Raw genomic sequence first — 20,008 nt, forward strand, 5'->3', positions numbered from 1 at the left:
TTAGAGAAAAAGTTCTCCCTAGATTCGGCCAGACCTATTATTATATTATTAACTTATTGGAAAAGACTTAAGTGCCCTTATTTAAGTAAGAGGCACTTGAACTAACATAACAGTACACATCAACATTCTCAACAAGTACAAAGACCGAAATACCCCTTCACTAACACTAGTAACAGTGTCTATGGATATTATCCCAAGATTTCATCTCAGGGGGAGAGTGGTGAGTAGGGTATCTTTGCACCGGAAGTTCCATTGCCTATTCTAGTCACTGAAGGGGAGTGTGGTGAGGGAAATTGTTAGAAGTGCAAATAGTTGAGGGTGTTTCACAGATGATGGTGGATGCAAGTTGGTTCTAGTCATGAACCAAGCCAATTTTAGTCTTTTTTGTTTCATTAGTTTCAGGTACTACAACCCCTTTCACCCACTACTTTTTTTTTTTTTTTTTGATCAATAACAATAAGCTTTATTAATGAATAAGTTTTGTGAAACTTTAATTACAAAAGAGGGAGGTAAACTATCTTAACTTCCCAACAACAAAAGAACAAAGAAAGAAGCTAAAAATTAGCTCAACATAGAGATTCCTTAAACACCCCTTGCTTGGCTAACCCATCAGCCATTGAGTTAGCACTTCTCTTCACCCAACTGTACTTCAAATCAATATCCCTACTCAACCATTTAAATTTTTTCTTTTCATTGCTGTAGCTCCACAAACCACTGTTGTCTCCCTTCAGCCACCTAATCACCACCTCTGAGTCCCCTTCAAGGACCAAGCATCTGATGTTTAATTCTCTTGCTCTTTGGATTCCTTCTAGAACTGCTAGAATCTCAGCCCTAAGAGAGTTACCCTCTCCAATTGGGTCTAAGAACATTGCAGTAATAACCCCATCTTCATTCCTGAACACTCCCCCAATCCTAGAAGGCCCTGGATTCCTTAAGCTACTACTATCAAAATTCAGTTTTATGAATCCAGAGGGGTGGGGGGTGGGGGGACCAAGAGGGCCTAGGAGTCCTCTTACATTGGGCAGAGGTAGCAATCTCTTTCCACTTTCTCAATAAGTCGGCCATAGAAAATTCTGAGAATAGCTCCATAGATTTCAGCCAGTGAGCTATCCTTAAGTGTATAAATTCTAATAAGTTTTCCATGGTTCTTTCCTTGTTTGAAAAGGTTTGTGAGTTTCTCTCTTCCCATACGAACCAACACATTGCCGCCCTAATGCTTCTCCACATAATCTTCCCTCTTTTCTTAGGCCATCTAAAGAACTAAGGAGAGAACAAACTTTGCACACTCATGGGGGGATTCCAAGTACATCCAAAAAGGGAGAAAGCCCACTCCCAAACAGTTTTAGTAACCAGACAACTAGTAACCATAAGGTGGTAACCCGTTTCCCCATCAACTTTGCAAAGATTACACCTTTTGGGAAGTAAACAAAAATTGGGTCTCTTTCTCTGAAGCAAGTCATTTGTGTTAATTCTTTTCAGGAAAGTTTTCCAACAAAAACTACCAATCCGAGGAGGAATGGGTTTGCTCCAAATCTCTTTAACAGGGAAGGACAACCCAATAGGAACAGGAGGCTGAATTAAAGTCTCAAAAAACGAAGCACAAGAAAAGGAACTAGAGGGGGAAGGGTTCCAAAATCTGGTGTCTTCCTTACTAGGGTCCAAGAAAACATTTTCAAGGATGGCTAATAGAGACAAAATACACTCCAAGTCTGTATCCCTAATTGCCCTTCTCAGGCCCAGGTTCCACCCAAAACAGGGAAATTTGTCCATCAAGGATAAGTCCCCAACCCAAGGCTGCTCCCAAAATTTTATTTGATTACCAGAGTTCAAATCATACCTGATCCAAGGGGAGAAAAGTGGAAGCAGATCATGAATGGCTGCTTTCCAAGGGGAAGTAGCTGTAGCCCTTGCCATAATTCTTGGATCCCAGTTCTCTTCCATCCCATGTATGCTAGCCACTATCTTTGTCCACAATTTGTCCATTTCCAATGGAAACCTCCACAACCATTTCCCCAACAACGCCATGTTTCTTTTCCTGATATTCCCAATCCCAAGCCCTCTTAGCTTCTTACTTCTAGTTACCACCTCCCAACTCACTCTATGATCTTTCTTCTCCTCTCCTGGTTCCCACAAAAAATCCTTCATTAACTTTTCCACACTGTTAGAGACCTTTGTGGGAATCTTAAACACTGATAAGAAGTAAATTGGAAGGTTAGCTAGGGTAGACCTAATCAAAGTGATTCTCCCCCCTAAGGAGGGATAATTTTTCCTCCAAGAAGCAAGCCTTTTCTCAAATCTCTCCAATACCGGGTTCCAAAAGCTTTTATTCCTGGGGTTATCTCCTAAGGGGAGGCCCAAGTAAATCAAAGGCCAATCCGGGATTGCACAACCTAACATACCTGCATATTCACTTACTTCCCTCTCCTCCAAATTCACTCTCACCATACAATTCTTATCAAAGTTCACTTTGAGATTAGACATCTGCTCAAAGAGTTGTATTGCCAATTTAATTTTTTTTTTGTTTTTTTATTGCCAATTTTAAATTCCCGATCCAATTTATGTCCCCACCTTCACAAAACAGGATTGTGCCATCTGCAAACTGCAAGTGTGTAAGTGGTACTTCCTCCCTTCCTACTCTCCATCCTCATATTAAGTTCCTCGAGTTAGCTCTATGGATCAGTCCCTAGGACATCTGCAATCAAAGTGAATAGAAAGGGGGAAAATGAATCTCCTTGTCTTATTCCTCTCAAGGCAGGAAAGTGGATCTCCTTGCACAACCCCTTTCACCCACTACTACTATAGATGACATACCTACTAATACCATTGAGCCTCATCCTCCCTCAGATGATCTTGACTTTCCCATTGCAGTTTAAAAGGAAGCACCATTGCACCTCATCTATTGCCCATTACATTTCTCAGTTCCTTATGACCATCTTTCATCATCATATAAATGCTTTTTAGCTACCATTGCTACTATACCCATTCCCAGAATAATATAGGAAGCTCTAGTGGTGCTTGAGTGGAAGGAAGTGATGAAAATTAAGATGGATGCTCTTGTAAAAAATGATACTTGGAAATTAGTGGATTAGTTGAGAGGGTGGAAACTTGTTGGGTGCAAATGGGTATTTAGAGTAAAATACAAAGCAAATGGTTTAATTGAAAGGTACAAGGCTTAACTAGTTGCTAAGGGGTACATACAGACTTTGGTATTGATTACTTGGAAACCTTTGTGCTAGTCACTAAAATGAACACCATCAGAGTTTTGTTGTCACTTTGCTATAAATTTTTCATGGCTGCTATTCCAAATGGATGTTAAAAATGCTTTTCTGAATGATGACCTACAGGAAGAGGTGTATATGGAGTTGCCTCTTGGTTTTTATGATATAGATGCTAGTAAGAAAGTCTGCTAGTTGAAAAAAAGCTTTATATGGTTTGAAGCAATCTCCAAGAGCATGGTTTGGCAAATTTAGACTTGCTTTGGAAAAATTTGGCCATGTATAGGCCCAGTTTAATCACACTCTTTTTATCAAGAAAGTAGGTTCAGCCTTGACTCTCTTGGTTGTGTATGTTGATGATATTGTGGTAACAAGGAATGATATTGATGAGATTAATTCTCTTAGGCAGTTACCCAGTCAGGAGCTTGAAGTAAAGGATCTAGGTGAGTTATGATATTTCTTGGGAATTGAAGTGGCTAGGTCCAAGCATGGTATTTTCATCTCTCAAAGGAAATATGCCCTTGATCTCCTAGAGGAAACTTAAAAATTGGGGTTTAAACTTGCAGACACACCCATTGGGAAAAATAATGAGATAAATCGGAAGGGGGTGAGCCTCTTGAAGATAAAGATATGTATCAATGGCTGGTGGGAAAGCTTCTCTATCTTTTCTTGAGATGTATTGTCATTTCCTATGCAGTCAGCATTGTAGGTCAGTATATGCACTCTGTTAGGACAAGTCATCTTCTTGCCGTTGAAAGAATACTAGCCTACTTGAAGAGGTATCTAGGCCAAGGTATACTCTTCAAGAATAATGGTTATATGAAGATAGAAGTGTACACTGGTGTAGATTGGGCAGGGTGTGTTGATAATAGGAGATCTACTTTATGGTACTATGCTCTTGTTGGAGGAAATCTTGTTTCTTGGAAGAGTAAGCAACAAAATATTGTTTCTTGCCCCAATGCTGAAGCAGAGTACAACTCTAATTCTCTGGGCACCATAGAATTAGAGCTGAGATGGGCAAAATGAAGTGTTGCATCTTGGCTCTAAGGCTGCAATGTTATATGGAGCAGAATGTTAGGCAGTTAATAAATGGAAATTTCAAACTAAGTGTAGCAAAGAAGCATATGTTGACATACAAGTGAGAAAACTAGAAAGTATTGAACAAATCTAGGAGTATCATTTGTAGGAGATAAAATGAGGAAAAGTAGACTAAGTTTAGTCACGTGCAGCCAAAAAAAAGGTTTAGTCATGTGTAGAGAAGACTATCTACAACACCAGTAAGAAGTGATCTGTTGCAAGTTGAAAGGTCTAGAAGAGGTAGGGGTAGGCCAAAATGGACATGGGTTGAAGAAATGAGTTGAGGCCACATGATTTAACAATAAATATGACACTGAACCCAGTGGAATGGTGGCAATGTTTTAAAATGAGTTGAGGCTACATGATTTAACAACAAATATGACACTGAATCGAGTGGAATGGTGGCAATGTTTTAAAATGAGTTGAGGCTACATGATTTAACAACAAATATGACACTGAATCGAGTGGAATGGTGGCAATGTTTTAAAACGCAGAGGCGTGATGCGAGGCGTTCCACTACCTAGAGGTGTGAGGCGTAGTTCAGAACACAAGAGGCGTAAGCCTCCCGAACACAAGGAGGCGTAAGCTTCCTTAAGAGGAGGGGGGTTAGGAGGAGGAAGGGGGATCTCATTTTTTCTTTATTTTTAATAAAAATCTTTTATATTAAGAAGAATAAAGATGCATAACATTAGTTGAAAGATAAAAAATCTTTTATCTTGTTTTTCCTTTCCTTTCCTTTCCTTTCCTTTCCTTTCCTTTCCTTTCCTTTCCTTTTCTCTTTTTTTCTTCTCTTTCCTTTTCTTTCCCTTCCATTTCTTTTCCTTTCCTTTCCTTTCTTTTTTTTTTTCTTTTTTCTTTTTTTTTTGGGTCTCTTTTATATAAGATGTGCATGAGGCACATGAGGCGTATGCCTCAGAGGTGTCAGTGCCTTTGGCATATGCCTCAGGGCGTTTTGGGAGCGCCTCGCCTGGATGTTATGGTCTGACACAGGCTTAGCCTTGCCTACGCTTGGCAGGCTTACGTTAAGGGACATCACCGTCATTTTCGCCTGTAAGATTTTTGGGAGAATTGATGTTATGTTCAGGCAGACCACCAAAAGCTTAACGTACTCTTTGAGGAGGGGTGGTCGACCTCCTTGGGTGCCTAGCCTTGGCACTCCTAGACCATCATCCCTTGTGGGGCGGCCCTGGTTAATGGCTAGCATGGCAACCAGGATTCCTCATGGGCGCACACTTGCTCATGGGGACAGTGCATGGACCGGCACTGCGCTGTTGACACTCAAGGGAGGCTTGGCTCAAGCATGATCACGCCAGCCCCTTGCCCAAGCTTAGTGAGCTACCTTGTTGCCTCTAGCGCACGGGTGTGTTCCGGCCCAAGCGGTTGCCTCTCAACATGGCACACAGGTGCCTATCATCATCGACATATAGGAGACCCATCACATCGGTGCCCAACCACCTCTTCGGCGCACAATCGCCTCTCATTACGGCCGTCCCCCTTTAGCACGTAAGAGGCGCCTCCCATGGACTGGCCAGAGCCAGTTGAGTGCCCCGGCCATGCGACTTGAGGTCATGATCTAGTGCTATTGACCTTGGTGGAGCCATCTCATCGGGTAACTCCTAGCCTCCGAGCACACAAAGGCTTGTCCTGGCCTGCCTTGGCCTGGACACCACATGGGTTTCTTCCGCTGTAGAACTACCCTCGTGGCAGTTGGTATCAGAGCGAGCTAGCCAATTGCTGCTGCAGTTGGTGTCAAGCATATTAGCCCAGAGCCAGTTGAAGCGGTAATCTCGACAAGCAGCATCGTGGGGTGCGGTCCCTAGGCACTTCCACTTGGGTTTGAGCAAGCAGCATTCACATCAGGCCTGGTAAGAGGCCATTCATTCGTGTCCCCATTCCAATGACCCCAAAACAGCGCCCTTGTGGGGGCAGGCACATTGGTTGCTGTGCTCATGCGGGGGCAAACACATTGGTTGCTGTGCTCATGCGGGGGCAGACACGTGAGCCTTTTTTGGAAGGCATATTGTGGTAGTTTGAGTGGGGGAGTGCCATGCTTCCTCACGGATTTTAGTTGCTGTTCATTTTAGTGAGTTGTGGGGTGGTGCGCCTACATCTTGGTTTCATGACGGATGAGCCATTGTTCCATAGCTTTGTCTGAGGCACTACTAAAGCGGGGACAACATTCCGAAATTGGTTGGTGTCGACGGTTGGTCAAGGAATATCACTGAAGTGGCAGTTTTGCATCAAACGGGTCCTTGGTTGAAGCCACAATATTGGAATGATATGAATGTGGGTACACTAGCCATTGGAGCATGGCGGCCTTACACCGGCAATGCATCGGAGGACATGCTCAGTTCAACAAACAGATAGAACACTTGCAGCAGCAACAACTCATCACAAGGCGAGTGCATGTTCGACAACATCATGGGTAAAAGTTGCCACCACTCGCACACAAAGTGGTCAGATCTCCTTGAGGTAGCAGCACATGTTCCCCTCGGAGCGAAGATGTAGCCCGAACCGGCGAGGTGAAGTGTAGTTTCGAGGGCCAACAGAGCATAAGCCATGACTAGGTTTGAGTAACCCGCACACGGCGAGGTGAAGACTGCAGGCCAGCATGGTGAAAGGGTACACCCAACACACATCGCCAATAGCAGGAGTAGACCTATCACAGCGTGTTCGGTAGAACCACCGAAAAGCTACCAAGAAGACGGTCGAGCCTTGAGGTAAAGATGATACATGGGGCGGACCTCCGCGAAGCACCACACAATTTCTTCGAGGGCCCTTCTTTCACACAGTTCAACGGATAGCCATTGCGCGGTTTGAGTAACCTCAACACAGGGGGTGAAGTCCAGGCAGGCCAGCATGGTGAAATGGTTCCGTCCCCATAAATAGACACCAATATAGGCAAGACTCGGGTTGGCCAGGTGAGCCCTGGAACTGGTAGAGAAGTGGATGGCACGGGACACAGATGCCCATTCACGAGAAGACCATTGTCGAGGATGACAATGGATTGAGTGGGGGAGCCTGTTACGGTCTGACACAGACTTAGCCTTGCCTACACTTGGCAGGCTTACGTTAAGGGACATCACCATCATTTTCGCCTATAAGACTTTTGGGAGAATTGATGTTATCTTCAGGCAGACCACCAAAAGCTTAACGTACTCTTTGAGGAGGGGTGATCGACCTCCTTGGGTGCCTAACCTTGGCACTCCTAGACCATCATCCCTTGCGGGGCGGCCTTGGTTAATGGCTAGCATGGCTACCAGGGTTCCTCATGGGTGCACACTTGCTCATGGGGACAGTGCATGGACCGGCACTGCGCTGCCGACACTCAAGGGAGGCTTGGCATGCAGGCCTGGCTCAAGCATGGCCCTTCACCACGCCAACCCCTTGCCCAAGTTGAGTGAGCTACCCCATTGCCTCTAGCACACAGGTGTGTTCCGGCCCAAGCTGTTGCCTCTCAATATGGCACACAGGTGCCCATCATCATCGGCATACAGGAGACCCATCACATCGGTGCCCAGTCACCTCTTCGGCGCATAGTCGCCTCTCATTACGGCCGTCTCCCTTTAGCACGTAAGAGGCGCCTCCCATGGACTGGCCAGAGCCAGTCGAGTGCTCCGGCCATGCGACTTGAGGTCATGATCCAGTGCTATTGACTTTGGTGGAGCCATCTCATCGGGCAACTTCTAGCCTCCGAGCACACAAAGGCTTGTCCTGGCCTGTCTTGGCCTGGACGCCGCACGGGTTTCTTCCACTGTAGAACTACCCCCGTGACATGGAGGCGCGCCTCCAGGCGTACACCTCCCACGCCTTTTAAAACACTGAATGGTGGAATAGGATTCATGTAGCCAACCAATTATTAGTTGGGGTAAGGCTTTGTTTAGTTGAATATGATATCAATGCAGATAGAATTGCTTTTTTCTGGATCATTATATATATTCGATATAAGAAATAAATAGTTGATACGAGAAATTTGCTATAGTTGAAAAACAGCCCACTTGATGTATGGAATTGTTTGATATTAGATGCAAACCAGAAAATGAACAAACAAGAGAGGAAGAGAAGAGAGAGCTGGCGGCAATGAGTGTTAGAGAGTAAGAGGTTCGAACTTAACCCCTCTCTAACACTCTAAACATCTTATTAATAAGTTAATCTTTTACAAATTACAAAGAGGCCCTTGAGTGAGCAGGAAAATACAAAAAACAGACTATTACAGAGTATGGGCCCAGAATAAGGCCCACAACAGAGAGAAACATAACATAACATAAAATGACAGTCTATGGGCCATTCGGCCCATCTTCTCTACACTCCCCCTCAAGCTGAGCATAGATGTTAATCATGCCCAGCTTGCCAGTGTCATGTTGAAGCCTTGCCTTGGAAATGCCCTTGGTGAGAAAATCTGCCAATTGTCCTTCAGAAGTAATGAATGGAAGACACACTTCACCGGAGGAGACTCTTTCACGAATAAAGTGTCTATCAACCTCAATATGTTTGGTTCTATCATGTTGTACCGGGTTGTGAGCAATGTTGATGGCAGCCTGATTATCACAGTACAACATCATGGGTTTGTCATGATCTACCCCAAGTTCTTCCATTAAGGACCTTAGCCACAACAATTCCGAGACTCCATGTGCCATGGCTCTATATTCTGCTTCTGCGGAGGATCGAGCCACAACTGTTTGTTTTACTCCTCCAAGAGACAACATTACCAGCCACTAGACTGCAATACCCTGAAGTAGATCTTCTATCATCAATATTTCCATCCCAATCAGCATCAGTATAGGCTTCAAGTTTCAGATGACCATGTTTGGCAAATAGAATTCCTTTTCCTGGAGAGCCTTTCAGATAGCACAAAATCCGTTCTGCTGCTGCCATATGGGTATCTCTAGGAGCATGCATGAACTGGCTAATGCAACTGACAGCATACGCAATATCTGGCCTAGTCATGCACAGGTACAAAAGCTTCCCAAGAAGTCTCTGGAAGACCCCTTTGTCTTCCAACAAAGTTCCATCCGAAGCTGAAAGTTTGTGACTCATATCAATAGGAGTTGTAGCTGGTCTTGCACCCAATTTGCCAGTTTCAGACAACAAATCAAGGACATATTTCCTCTGGGAAATAAGAATCCCATCCCTGGATCTGGCAACTTCTATGCCAAGGAAATATCTCAACTCCCCCAGATCCTTAATCTCAAATTCTGTACGGAGGAAAGACTTAAGGCCCAGAATGCCTGAGGCATCATCACCAGTCACTATAATGTCATCAACATACACAATGAGATACACTGCTAGAGACCCACTTTTCTTCACAAAAAGAGTATGATCTGACTGTGTCTGAACATAGCCGAATTTAACAAGTGCAGCTCTAAATCTCTCAAACCAGGCTCTAGGAGATTGTTTGAGGCCATAAAGAGATTTCTTCAGTTTACATACCTTTCCTTGCATATCTTTCCCATACATTCCTGGAGGAAGACACATGTAGACCTCCTCATGTAAGTCACCATTCAGAAATGCATTCTTTACATCTAACTGATAGAGAGGCCAATCAAAGTGAGCTACCAGAGACAAAAGAACCCTCACAGATGTCATCTTAGCAACAGGGGCAAAAGTTTCCAGATAGTCAATCCCATATGTCTGTGTGTAGCCCTTTGCAACAAGTCTGGCCTTGTACCTCTCAATAGTCCCATCTGCCCTGTATTTAATGGTAAAAACCCACTTGCATCCAACTGGATCCTTCCCTTCAGGCAAATCCACCACCTCCCAAGTACCGTTTTCATGTAGAGCATCCATTTCAGCCTGCATGGCATCTCTCCATTCTGGAATCCCAAGAGCTTCTGATACAGACCTAGGAATGGGGTTAGAAGCAACTGAAGAGAGGTAGGCACAATATGAAGGGGAAAGTAGGTCGTAAGAAAGGTGTTTGGAAATGCAGTGTGCAGTACACTTCCGCTTTCCTTTCCTAACAGCAATGGGGACATCAAGATCTGGGAAGGAGGATTCCAAGGGAGCTGAAGCAATACCTGTTATCTCATCTGTGATTGGGAGGGTATGAGCCTCATCTGTTGTAAGGGAAACCACTTGCTCATTCCTGGATCTCTGCCTTTGATACACTTTGGGATTATGGGTAGGACGAGGAGGTAAAGAGATAGGAGCACTAGGACAAGAAGAATGAAGTGGCTGATCCTCCTTTGATTCATTTTGGGAGGATACAGATTTGTCAAGAGACTGAACTGGGACAGGAAGGGGAAGAGCAAAAACTTGTGACAGACTCTCCCCCTATTGACAATGTCCTTCCTGAGAGGAACCATAAAAAGGAGAAAGTTCATCAAAGGTAACATCCATAGAGACATGTCTGGTGCCAGTCTTTGGATCAAAACAACAATAACCCTTTTGTGTGGGGGAGTAACCAAGGAAGATGCATTTGTGGGCTTTTGGTTCAAACTTGTGTCTCTGCACACTTGGAATGTGAACATAACAGGTACAACCAAACACACGAAGAGGAATTGGGAAGAGATCCTTATCTGGATGAAGAAGACTGAAGGGGGATTTAAACCCTAAAACCCTGGATGACATACGGTTTATTAGATAGGTAGCAGTAAGTACAGCATCACCCCAAAATCTTGTGGGAACATGTGAGGCAAATAAAAGGCTCCTTGGCAACCTCAACAATATGTCTATTTTTCCTCTCAGCAACTCCATTTTGTTCAGGGGTTCTAACACAGGAGCTTTGGTGAATAACCCCCATGTCAGAGAGATACAAGGATAAGCTCTTCTCAAAATACTCTTTTGCATTGTCGGATCTGAAAACCCTAATTCTGGTACCAAATTGAGTTAAAACAAGCTCATGAAATTGCCTCACAAGTCTCGGGACTTCGTCTCGGGATTTCATTAAGTATATCCAAGTGAATCTAGAAAAGTCATCAATAAACAGGATAAAGTATTTGTAGCCCCCCATAGAGGGTAAGTGGTAAGGCCCCCACACATCAGAGTGTACAATATGAAAAAGAAAAGAGGATCTTTTATTGCTCACAGGGTAATTTTTTCTACAATGCTTTGACAACTGACATGACTCACAATTGAGACTGGACACACTGACTCCCTTAAATAGTTTGGGAAACAAATGACTTAAAGCAGAAAAAGGTAAATGACCCAACCGACAATGACTCAACATAATTTGACTGACAGACTCTGAAGAAGTAGAACCAAAAGCAACATTCTTGGGATGATCAAAGCATTGGCTAGGGGTGTCAAGCAAGTATATTCCATTCGCTTCATGGCCACTCCCAATCACCTTCCGAGACTTCAGGTCCTGAAACACACAGTGAGAAGGGAAAAAGGTTACACAACAATCCAATGACTTGGTCAAGCTACTTACAGATAACAAGTTGGTATTTAACTTAGGTACATGAAGAGTGGAAGATAAAAGTAAAGAGTCTGTAGGCTTGACAGTTCCCTTGCCAGAAATGGGGGCAAGAGAACCATCGGCTAAGGTGATTTTGTCACGACCAGGAAGCAAATCATATGACACAAACAAAGTGGAAAGGTTGGTCATGTGATCAAAAGCACCTGAGTCAATGATCCAAGGGGTCTTGGGATTACCTGAGGTAGATGCATGGTTAGCAGAAGCTCTTATACCTGAGTGAGCAAATGCAGTGGTGGCTGGACTTCCAGAAGGGTTGGATGATGAAGTTACACCTTCAAGCTGGCAGATCATCCTTCCAAACTTCTCATATTCAGCTTTCATGGCTGCCAATTGTGCACTTGCAGACTCAAACTCTGTATCTGTACTTGTGGCAGTATGTGCACTTCCTGTCTTTCTATTGTCATTCTTCTTCTGGAATCGGATAGGAACAAGACTGGGATGCAATTTCCAGCACTTGTCCTTAGTGTGTTTCGGCTTCTTGCAATATTCACACACCACCTCCTTCTTTCCTGTGCCACTGGGAGCTCTTGTAACCCTTTTGGGTTTGATTCCCATATTTGCAAAATGATCATTGATACTGACCCCTTGAACCTGCACTTTCCTCCTACTTTCCTCACTGCTGACCAAAGCATATGCTTGAGACAATGAAACATCTTCTTTGGACAAGATGTTTTGCTTTGTAATGTCATATTCAGAATTGAGCCCTGTCAAGAACTCAAAGACCCTATTCCTTTCAACCAATTTCCTATATGTTTTAGCATCCTTAGGGGTATCCCATGTCACGGCCTCTATCAAATCAATTTCTTGCCATATAGATTTTAGGGCTGAGAAGTATGCTGCAAGTGACTTCTCCCCCTGTCTTAGAATCTTCACATCAATTCTTAGTTTGTAAGCTCTGGCAACATTCAACTTCTGGGAGTAAGTTTCTGCAACACTATTCCTGATTTCTTTAGCCGAGTTCATCCACAAGTAATGTTGGCTAATCTGTGGCTGCATTGAGTTCACAAGCCACCCAATCACTGTGTAATTCTCCTGCACCCATTTCTCATAAGAGCGTTCCTCCTCTGGGGGAGCTTTCTTGCTCCCAGAGATAAACCCCCACTTTCCTCTACTGCAAATATGAATTTTTACGGATTGTGACCAGGCCAAATAATTGGTTCCATCCAATTTAACTGTAGTTACAGCCAACAAGGAATCAGTTGTAGTTCCCAAATTATGTCCATATTCAGCAGTGCTCTTGTTCTCAATTTCTGAGAAGTCCATTATGTAACAGCTTCAATTAGGGTTTCGGCAGGCCTTTAAAAGTGATCTGATTTCAAAGAACTCAGATTGAGTTGAAACAGTAGCAAACAAAACAACTCACAAACTCAGTTCAGAACTGACAGCCGTGAGAACCAAGTTCGGTGGCAGCACTTTCAAAGGGGAGAAACCCTGATTCAGCCTTCAAGGAACAATCAGTAGGCCTCCAAACAATATGTATTCTTGGTTCCCAACAATAATTTCCCAAGGAGAACAAAGAAAACAGTCCACAGTACCTAAGAGGACCTTTTACAAACACTATGTATGCAACAGTCAACACTTCACTGTTAACAAGCAGAAATCGCTTCAAGAACACTTTGTCTAAGTCCAAGAAGCAGCTGAACTAAGTAGAGGCTTGTACCACTTAATTTAGATCAGTTTTTTTAGCAGTTTGGAAGCCCAATAACAGCGGAACCACACTTCCAGAATAACCCAGAAATCAGTCCAGCAACAGTGGGCCGAATGGAGGTGTTTTGAATGCTTTAACAGTCCTCCCAGATAACAAAAATAACTCAGCAAAGAACTGAGAAAAGACTTACAGCAAGAGAGTCTCTGGTTTCAACTATAAACCAGGCCGAACACTTGTTCTCTGAGATAATTTCGAAAGTCCTTTTCTCTGATTTCAAATCAGGCCAAACAACTTGCTCTCTGATTCTTCCTGGTCACCGAACCCTTCTCCAAGTGTATAGAAACTTGGGCACCCTCCAATGACCTCCAAGAACCAGGCGGATGACTGTAAACTTTCAGCCCTAGAACCTCCTCATGTAGTTGGCTGAACTAGAACCACATGAGGGACACGCCAAGCAATGACCCGCTCTGATACCAAGTTGAAAAACAGTCCACTTGATGTATGGAACTGTTTGATATTAGATGCAAACCAGAAAATGAACAAACAAGAGAGGAAGAGAAGAGAGAGCTAGCGGCAATGAGTGTTAGAGAGTAAGAGGTTCGAACTTAACCCCTCTCTAACACTCTAAACATCTTATTAATAAGTTAATCTTTTACAAATTACAGAGAGGCCCTTGAGTGAGTAGGAAAATACAAAAAACAGACTATTACAGAGTATGGGCCCAGAATAAGGCCCACAACAGAGAGAAACATAACATAACATAAAATGACAGTCTATGGGCCATTCGGCCCATCTTCTCTACAGCTATCATTTTAGATAAATAGTAGATATAAAAATTTTCCATCATTTTACAAAGCATTTGAATGTTGTTGAAAAGGGGTAATATGTAGGAATAATAGCATAGGTATGTGAAATCAAACTGCCACAGCCACAAATTTGTTTAATCTCTCTCTCTCTCTGTGATTTTATTTATTTATTTGATCTTATGAGGTCTAAGTCTTACATATTTGAATTAATCTGCTTGAAAGTGAGTTTGATGAAGTTTGCATTTTAAAATATAGGTTTCCAAATACGTATCTACTTGTTGGATGTTGCAGCGATGAGGTCACTCACAAGTATAAAGGCAAAACTGTCATGACAGAATCTGAACGCTATGAATCTCTTCGGCACTGCAGGTTTGGTCTCTATCACATTTTGTTACCCTATGTTAACTAAGTTATAGAGTTGAACAATGAATCATTAACATGTTTATATTAATTGCAAAAGAATCAAATACAAATTATTAGCCTTTTTCTCTTTGATACCATTACTGACCTTTCTTATTTTGTGGCTTAAAAGATTTTTATTTGAGAACTTTGCATAGATAGAGATGATGCATCTTTTTACATTTTCTCTTATGAGCTTGCGAACTCCATTTCAGGGGGGGGTGGGTTGTCAGTTCTAATCCTTTTATCATTCCCACAATTGGCAGCAGAGTACTTAACATGACGTTTCCTCTCTACTTACTGCAGGTGGGTGGATGAAGTCATTCCTGATGCCCCATGGGTGATCACACAGGAGTTCCTTGACAAGCATAATATTGATTATGTGGCCCACGACTCTCTTCCGTAAGGTTAATCAGCCCAAATATTCACTTTCATATATAAAGCTGTTATTTTGTTTGATGCTAGTAATGTTGAATCTGATCTTATAAATGCTGTATGTTGTTATCCTTTCTTCTATTCTGGTTCTTGGTAATCTCTTTATAGGAAATTGTCTTCTCAATGAGCTTACTAGGTATGGTTGGCAACTAAATAATTTTGTTTTCCTGCATTCAAATATAATTAATTATTTCTTGTATGACATGGAATTTTACAGTTATGCTGATGCAAGTGGAGCTGGAAAGGATGTCTATGAATTTGTAAGTTGAGTGATTAGCGTGGCTGAACTATGCTGTTATTCAAAAAATTTCTATTGCTTTTATTTGATTTGGGCAAATCCCATTTTCAACAAACGGGGCACACTGTATACCCCTAATTAGTACTTACTGGTCAAAATTTCTTTATTAGGACAAACATAATAATGTGTATCAAGAGAGAGAGAGAGAGAGATTTGGGAGAATCAAGGGATGGGTTGTGTGTCCACTCAATGATCTTTTAGTTAAACATTAATAAAGAACAAATAGACCATATTACCCCATGTTTTGTATATTTTTCTGTTTTACAGTACTCCCCCTCCCCCCTTTTAAGTGGGGTATCAATTTCATACATACCCAACTTGTCAAAGATCTTAGTATGACACAGGCTATTTACAGTTTTGGCAAACACATCAGCTAATTGATTTTGTGGGCATGCAAAAGGAAGACAAGTTTCACCTCCATCAACCTTCTCATGGACAAAGTTTTTGACTACTTCAATGCACTTTGTTCAATCATGTTGAATCAGATTATAAACAATGTTAATTGCTTCTTTGTTGTTGCAATAAAGAGACATAGAGGCCTTGTTTAGGTGGGATTTAGCTTTGGTTGAGTTGCTTTAAAGAAACTTCAATGCAGAACCATGTAAGTGGCTGAACAATAATCAATTTGGCTCTTTGAATTCTTCACCAACCATTGCTTTTAGGCTTTCTGGGTTGGGCCCCACCTTGCAAAGCTAAAAGCAGTAACATGAAAGCCCTCCCAAATGGGCATAGAACTTTATATTGAGAAGCCCATCTCCAACAATAAGTTCTTTATCCATAATACTTCACTCTATGTGCCATTGCACTATATCCTGTTTTTACACTGGGTCTAGCTAGCTTCAATTGATTATTTCTTACTTTATTAGATAACCAAATTTCAACCAACAAAGGTACAGTAGCTTGTGGTAGATTGAAAATCATCAATTGATACAACTCAATCAACATCCATGTAAACTTTAACTCTCAAGTGGCCATGCTTAGAAAATAACAATTCTTTTGTAAGGTATTTCCTCTCTACTACAGGAAGATGTGGCACTCTTGGGGTGCGCATATATTCAGCAATGAGTCCTACCACATAATCAATTTTTGGTCAAGTCATAGACGAATGTCTCCCCATCAATCTGACAGTCTCCAAAACTGTTTGATTTCCACAATGACAATTTCTTGTCAAATCTTTCAATAATAGGATCCCGCATCCTCTTAGAGCTGCACTTAGCACCCAGGGGAAAGCCAAGATAAGTGGAAGGCAGCTTCCCTATTTTGCATCCCAATCGGGGGTAAGGAGTTCCTTCTTCAGTCTTCATTAGCTCACTCTTGGAGAGGTTGATCTTGGGGCCTGAGACAGGTTCAAACCATCTTAGAATAAAGCGTAGAGAAATCAGCTGATCATCTGAATTTTTTGAAAAAGATGGCAACTTTATTAATGAAATAGTGGGTATATAAGAAGATGTACACAGAAATTACAACTCAACAGTTAAGTAGGAATAAAGCTATCACTAAACATGAAATCCCTGTGAGCACCAGCTTTTGCTAGACCACATCGGAGTTTAGCTCCCTAGGATCCCACCCAGCTGTGCATTTAAGTTAAATAGTATCTCTAGCTTCAGCCAAGAAATGAGCTAAAGCCCATTTCTTGATGGTATTTGCTGAATCTCCTTTTATGATAATGTTCTGATAGCCCAGATCTCTTGCAATCCTGATTCCAGTTAGTGCTGCCATAATTTCAGCCTTTGTTGAAGAGGCTATCCCTATCGGTCCATTGAAAGCCCAAATAACTGTACCATCTCTTCTTCTAAAAATTCCACCAACTCCCTCTGCACCTGGGTTTCCAAACGCACTTCCATCAAAGTGCATGGTTATCTTCCCTTCCACCACAGAAGAGTGGGGGAGAGGGGTGATTAAGGACTGGTGTTTAGAAAACAAAAAATCTGCAGCATTTCTTTGAAGATCAGAAAAGGAAACTCCTTTAAACAACTCTGAGTTGGAAGTCCAAAGGAAAATTCTATATGATATAGTAGACAAAAGCTCCTCAAAGTTTCTTTTTTCTGTTGTTGAAAATTCGGTTATTTCTCTCTTCCCAGATGCTCCAAAGGATTGCATGTGCTACGGAAATTCATAAAGTCCTTCTTCTTTTACTTAACCCTCTTGCTGTCCATTGTCTGAGACAGTCTATCACATGTTCAGGGAAAGTCTAACTAAAATTGAAAAGATTGAAAAAGAAAATCCAGATTTTTCTAGTTTCCTCACAGTGGATCAGAATATGATTGGCTGATTCCCCGGCTTTTAAGCACAAAGAACATACATGTTATAGGACCTTCCTTGGTTCTTTTTTTGGAGGAGATCCAAAGTGTTGATCTTCTTCAGACTAGCTTCCCACACAAAAAAACAAACTCTGGAGGGAATGTGTGGACACCAAACTGTCTTGAAAGGGAAAAGTTAATTGATTAGTTCCCTGAAGCAAACTCTGTTCTTCCTTGATTAGTGCCCTGAAGCAGGACTTAATTGAAAACTTACCTGCTGGGTGAAGGGTCCAGACTCGAGTGTCAGGGTTATTTGGGGAGAGGTACACTTCTCTGAGAGTGTGTAGGAATCTAGATATTTCCTCAAGTTCATTTTCTCTCAAAGGTCTTCTGAAGTCTAGGTTCCAGTTGAGCTGAGAGTGATGTAAGGATAAGACAAGGGAGATGGAAGCTTCTTTGTTTCGAGTAAGGCTGTAGAGGCGAGAAAATGATACAGCCAAGGCAGAGTCACCCCACCAAACATCAGTCCAGAATTTTATTTTATCCCCATTTCCCACTTTGTACCTGATAAAAGAAATGAAAGTTTGGTAGGTTGAGAGAATACCTTTCCAAGTGTTTATGCCCTTGATCCGGTTCAAGTGCAAACTGCAGTCCCAACCATTGGCTTGCTTCTCATACTTGTTGCTGATGATCTCAGTCCATAGGGCATTCAGTTCCTGAGGAAATCTCCATAACCATTTACTTAGAAGAGCTGTATTTTTTGCTCTCAAATGACCTATTCCCAAGCCTCCATCCTCCTTAGAATTGCACACCTGGGACCAATTCACGAGATGAGATCCCTTTTCCCCACTTCCTTCCCACAGAAAATTTCTTTGAAGCCTTTCAAGCTGATTGGCAATTTTGGTTGGCATTTGAAAGGTCGAGAGATAGTATGTGGGCAAGTTTGCGAAAGAAGTTTTAATTAGGGTGAGTCTCCCGCCTTTGGACAAGTAGTCTCTTTTCCACGTGGCCATTTTTTTTTCACATTTTTCTATTACTGGGTCCCAGAAACTTTGAATCTTCGGGTTCCCTCCAAGAGGCATTCCAAGATTGGAAAAAGGAAGGCTTTTGACTTTACAGCCCAAAATTTCCTTAAAATTGTTTAGGGACTGAACATTTACTATGTTCAGCCCTGCAATACTACTCTTAGAGAAGTTAACACGAAGCCCCATAATCCATTCAAAACAGATTATGACCCTTTTCAAATTGACAACATTGTCTTCTTCATCCTCTAAAAACAACATAATGTCGTCTACAAATTGAAGGTGCATCATCTGAATTGAATCTCTGCCAACTTCGAATCCCCTCACCAACCCTATCAGATTTGCCTTCTTCACCAGTTGACTGAATATTTCCATTATGAGTGTAAAGAGTAAGGGGGATAGGGGCAACCTTTCCTTAATCCCCTACTAGCCTTGAAGTAACCTTTAGGTTGCCCATTGATCAGGACCGAGAACCATGTGTATTTAACACATTCCTCCACTCACTGAATCCATCTTCTTCCAAACCCCATTAGCCTCATGATTTCTAATAAACACTCCCAATCCACTTTGTCATACGCTTTTTCCAAATCTAGCTTCACAATCACCGCCGACTTGCCATTCATTTTCCTCTCTTCTACACATTCGTTTGCTATCAGAATGCTATCAACAATTTGCCGCCCTCTAACAAAAGCAAATTGATTAGGCGAAATGATCTCACCTAGAACTTCCTTCAATCTCCTAGCCAACACCTTTGCTAGTATTTTGTAGACACTTCCAATTAGACTGATAGGTCTGAAATTTTTTACTTCAAGAGTGCTTAGCTTTTTTGGGATCAGGTAGATGAAGTTGGAATTGTTCCCCTTATTTACTATGGCCGAGTGGTAAAAGTCTTTAAACACCTCTAGTAGATCTTGTTCGATAGTATTCCAGCAGGCCTGATAGAAAAAAAGTGGAAATCCATCTGGCCCTGGTGCTCTATCACCGTCCATATTGAAGACTGCTTCCATCACTTCATGTTCTTGGAATTCCCTTTCTAACCAGATTTTACTCACCGCTGAGATCTTTGAGCCTTCCCAAGAGCTTAGATAAGTGTTTCTACTTTCAGTCTTCGAATAGAGATCTTTGAAAAAGCTTACAAAGGCTTCAGAGATTTCTTTGGGGTCCTCCATCTCTCTTTGCTCGATTTTTATTTTTGAGATGTGGGTCCCTTTCCTTCTCCCAGAAGCATATATGTGAATGAATCGAGAATTTTTATCTCCCTCTTTCAGCCATCTGATCCTTGATCTTTGTCTCCATTACACTTCTTTATGCCTTACCACCTTTTCCCATTCTTGTCTTAAGTTGATTCTTCTTCTTCTTCCACTCTCCTCTAGCTGGCCGGTTTGCTCCTTTTGGTCCAGGTCATCCAATTCTGACAACAGTGTTAATTTCTCTTCCTTGAATGCTTT

At 42.2% G+C, this 20,008-nt stretch overlaps 1 protein-coding gene across 1 annotated transcript in view; it reads left to right on the top strand.

Moving 5' to 3' along the window:
- LOC104599707 (choline-phosphate cytidylyltransferase 2-like) overlaps positions 1-20,008 on the top strand; it is a 60,839-nt gene that overhangs the window by 10,319 nt on the left and 30,512 nt on the right. Inside the window, exons 2-4 of the mRNA XM_010262346.3 lie at positions 14,422-14,535; positions 14,872-14,967; positions 15,218-15,260. Coding sequence (XP_010260648.1) covers positions 14,422-14,535; positions 14,872-14,967; positions 15,218-15,260 — 253 coding nt within the window. The remainder of the gene's footprint in view (positions 1-14,421; positions 14,536-14,871; positions 14,968-15,217; positions 15,261-20,008) is intronic.

The sequence above is a fragment of the Nelumbo nucifera genome, chromosome 7, assembly GCF_055504915.1.
Source record: "Nelumbo nucifera cultivar China Antique chromosome 7, China Antique-T2T, whole genome shotgun sequence".
Lineage (NCBI taxonomy): Eukaryota > Viridiplantae > Streptophyta > Magnoliopsida > Proteales > Nelumbonaceae > Nelumbo > Nelumbo nucifera.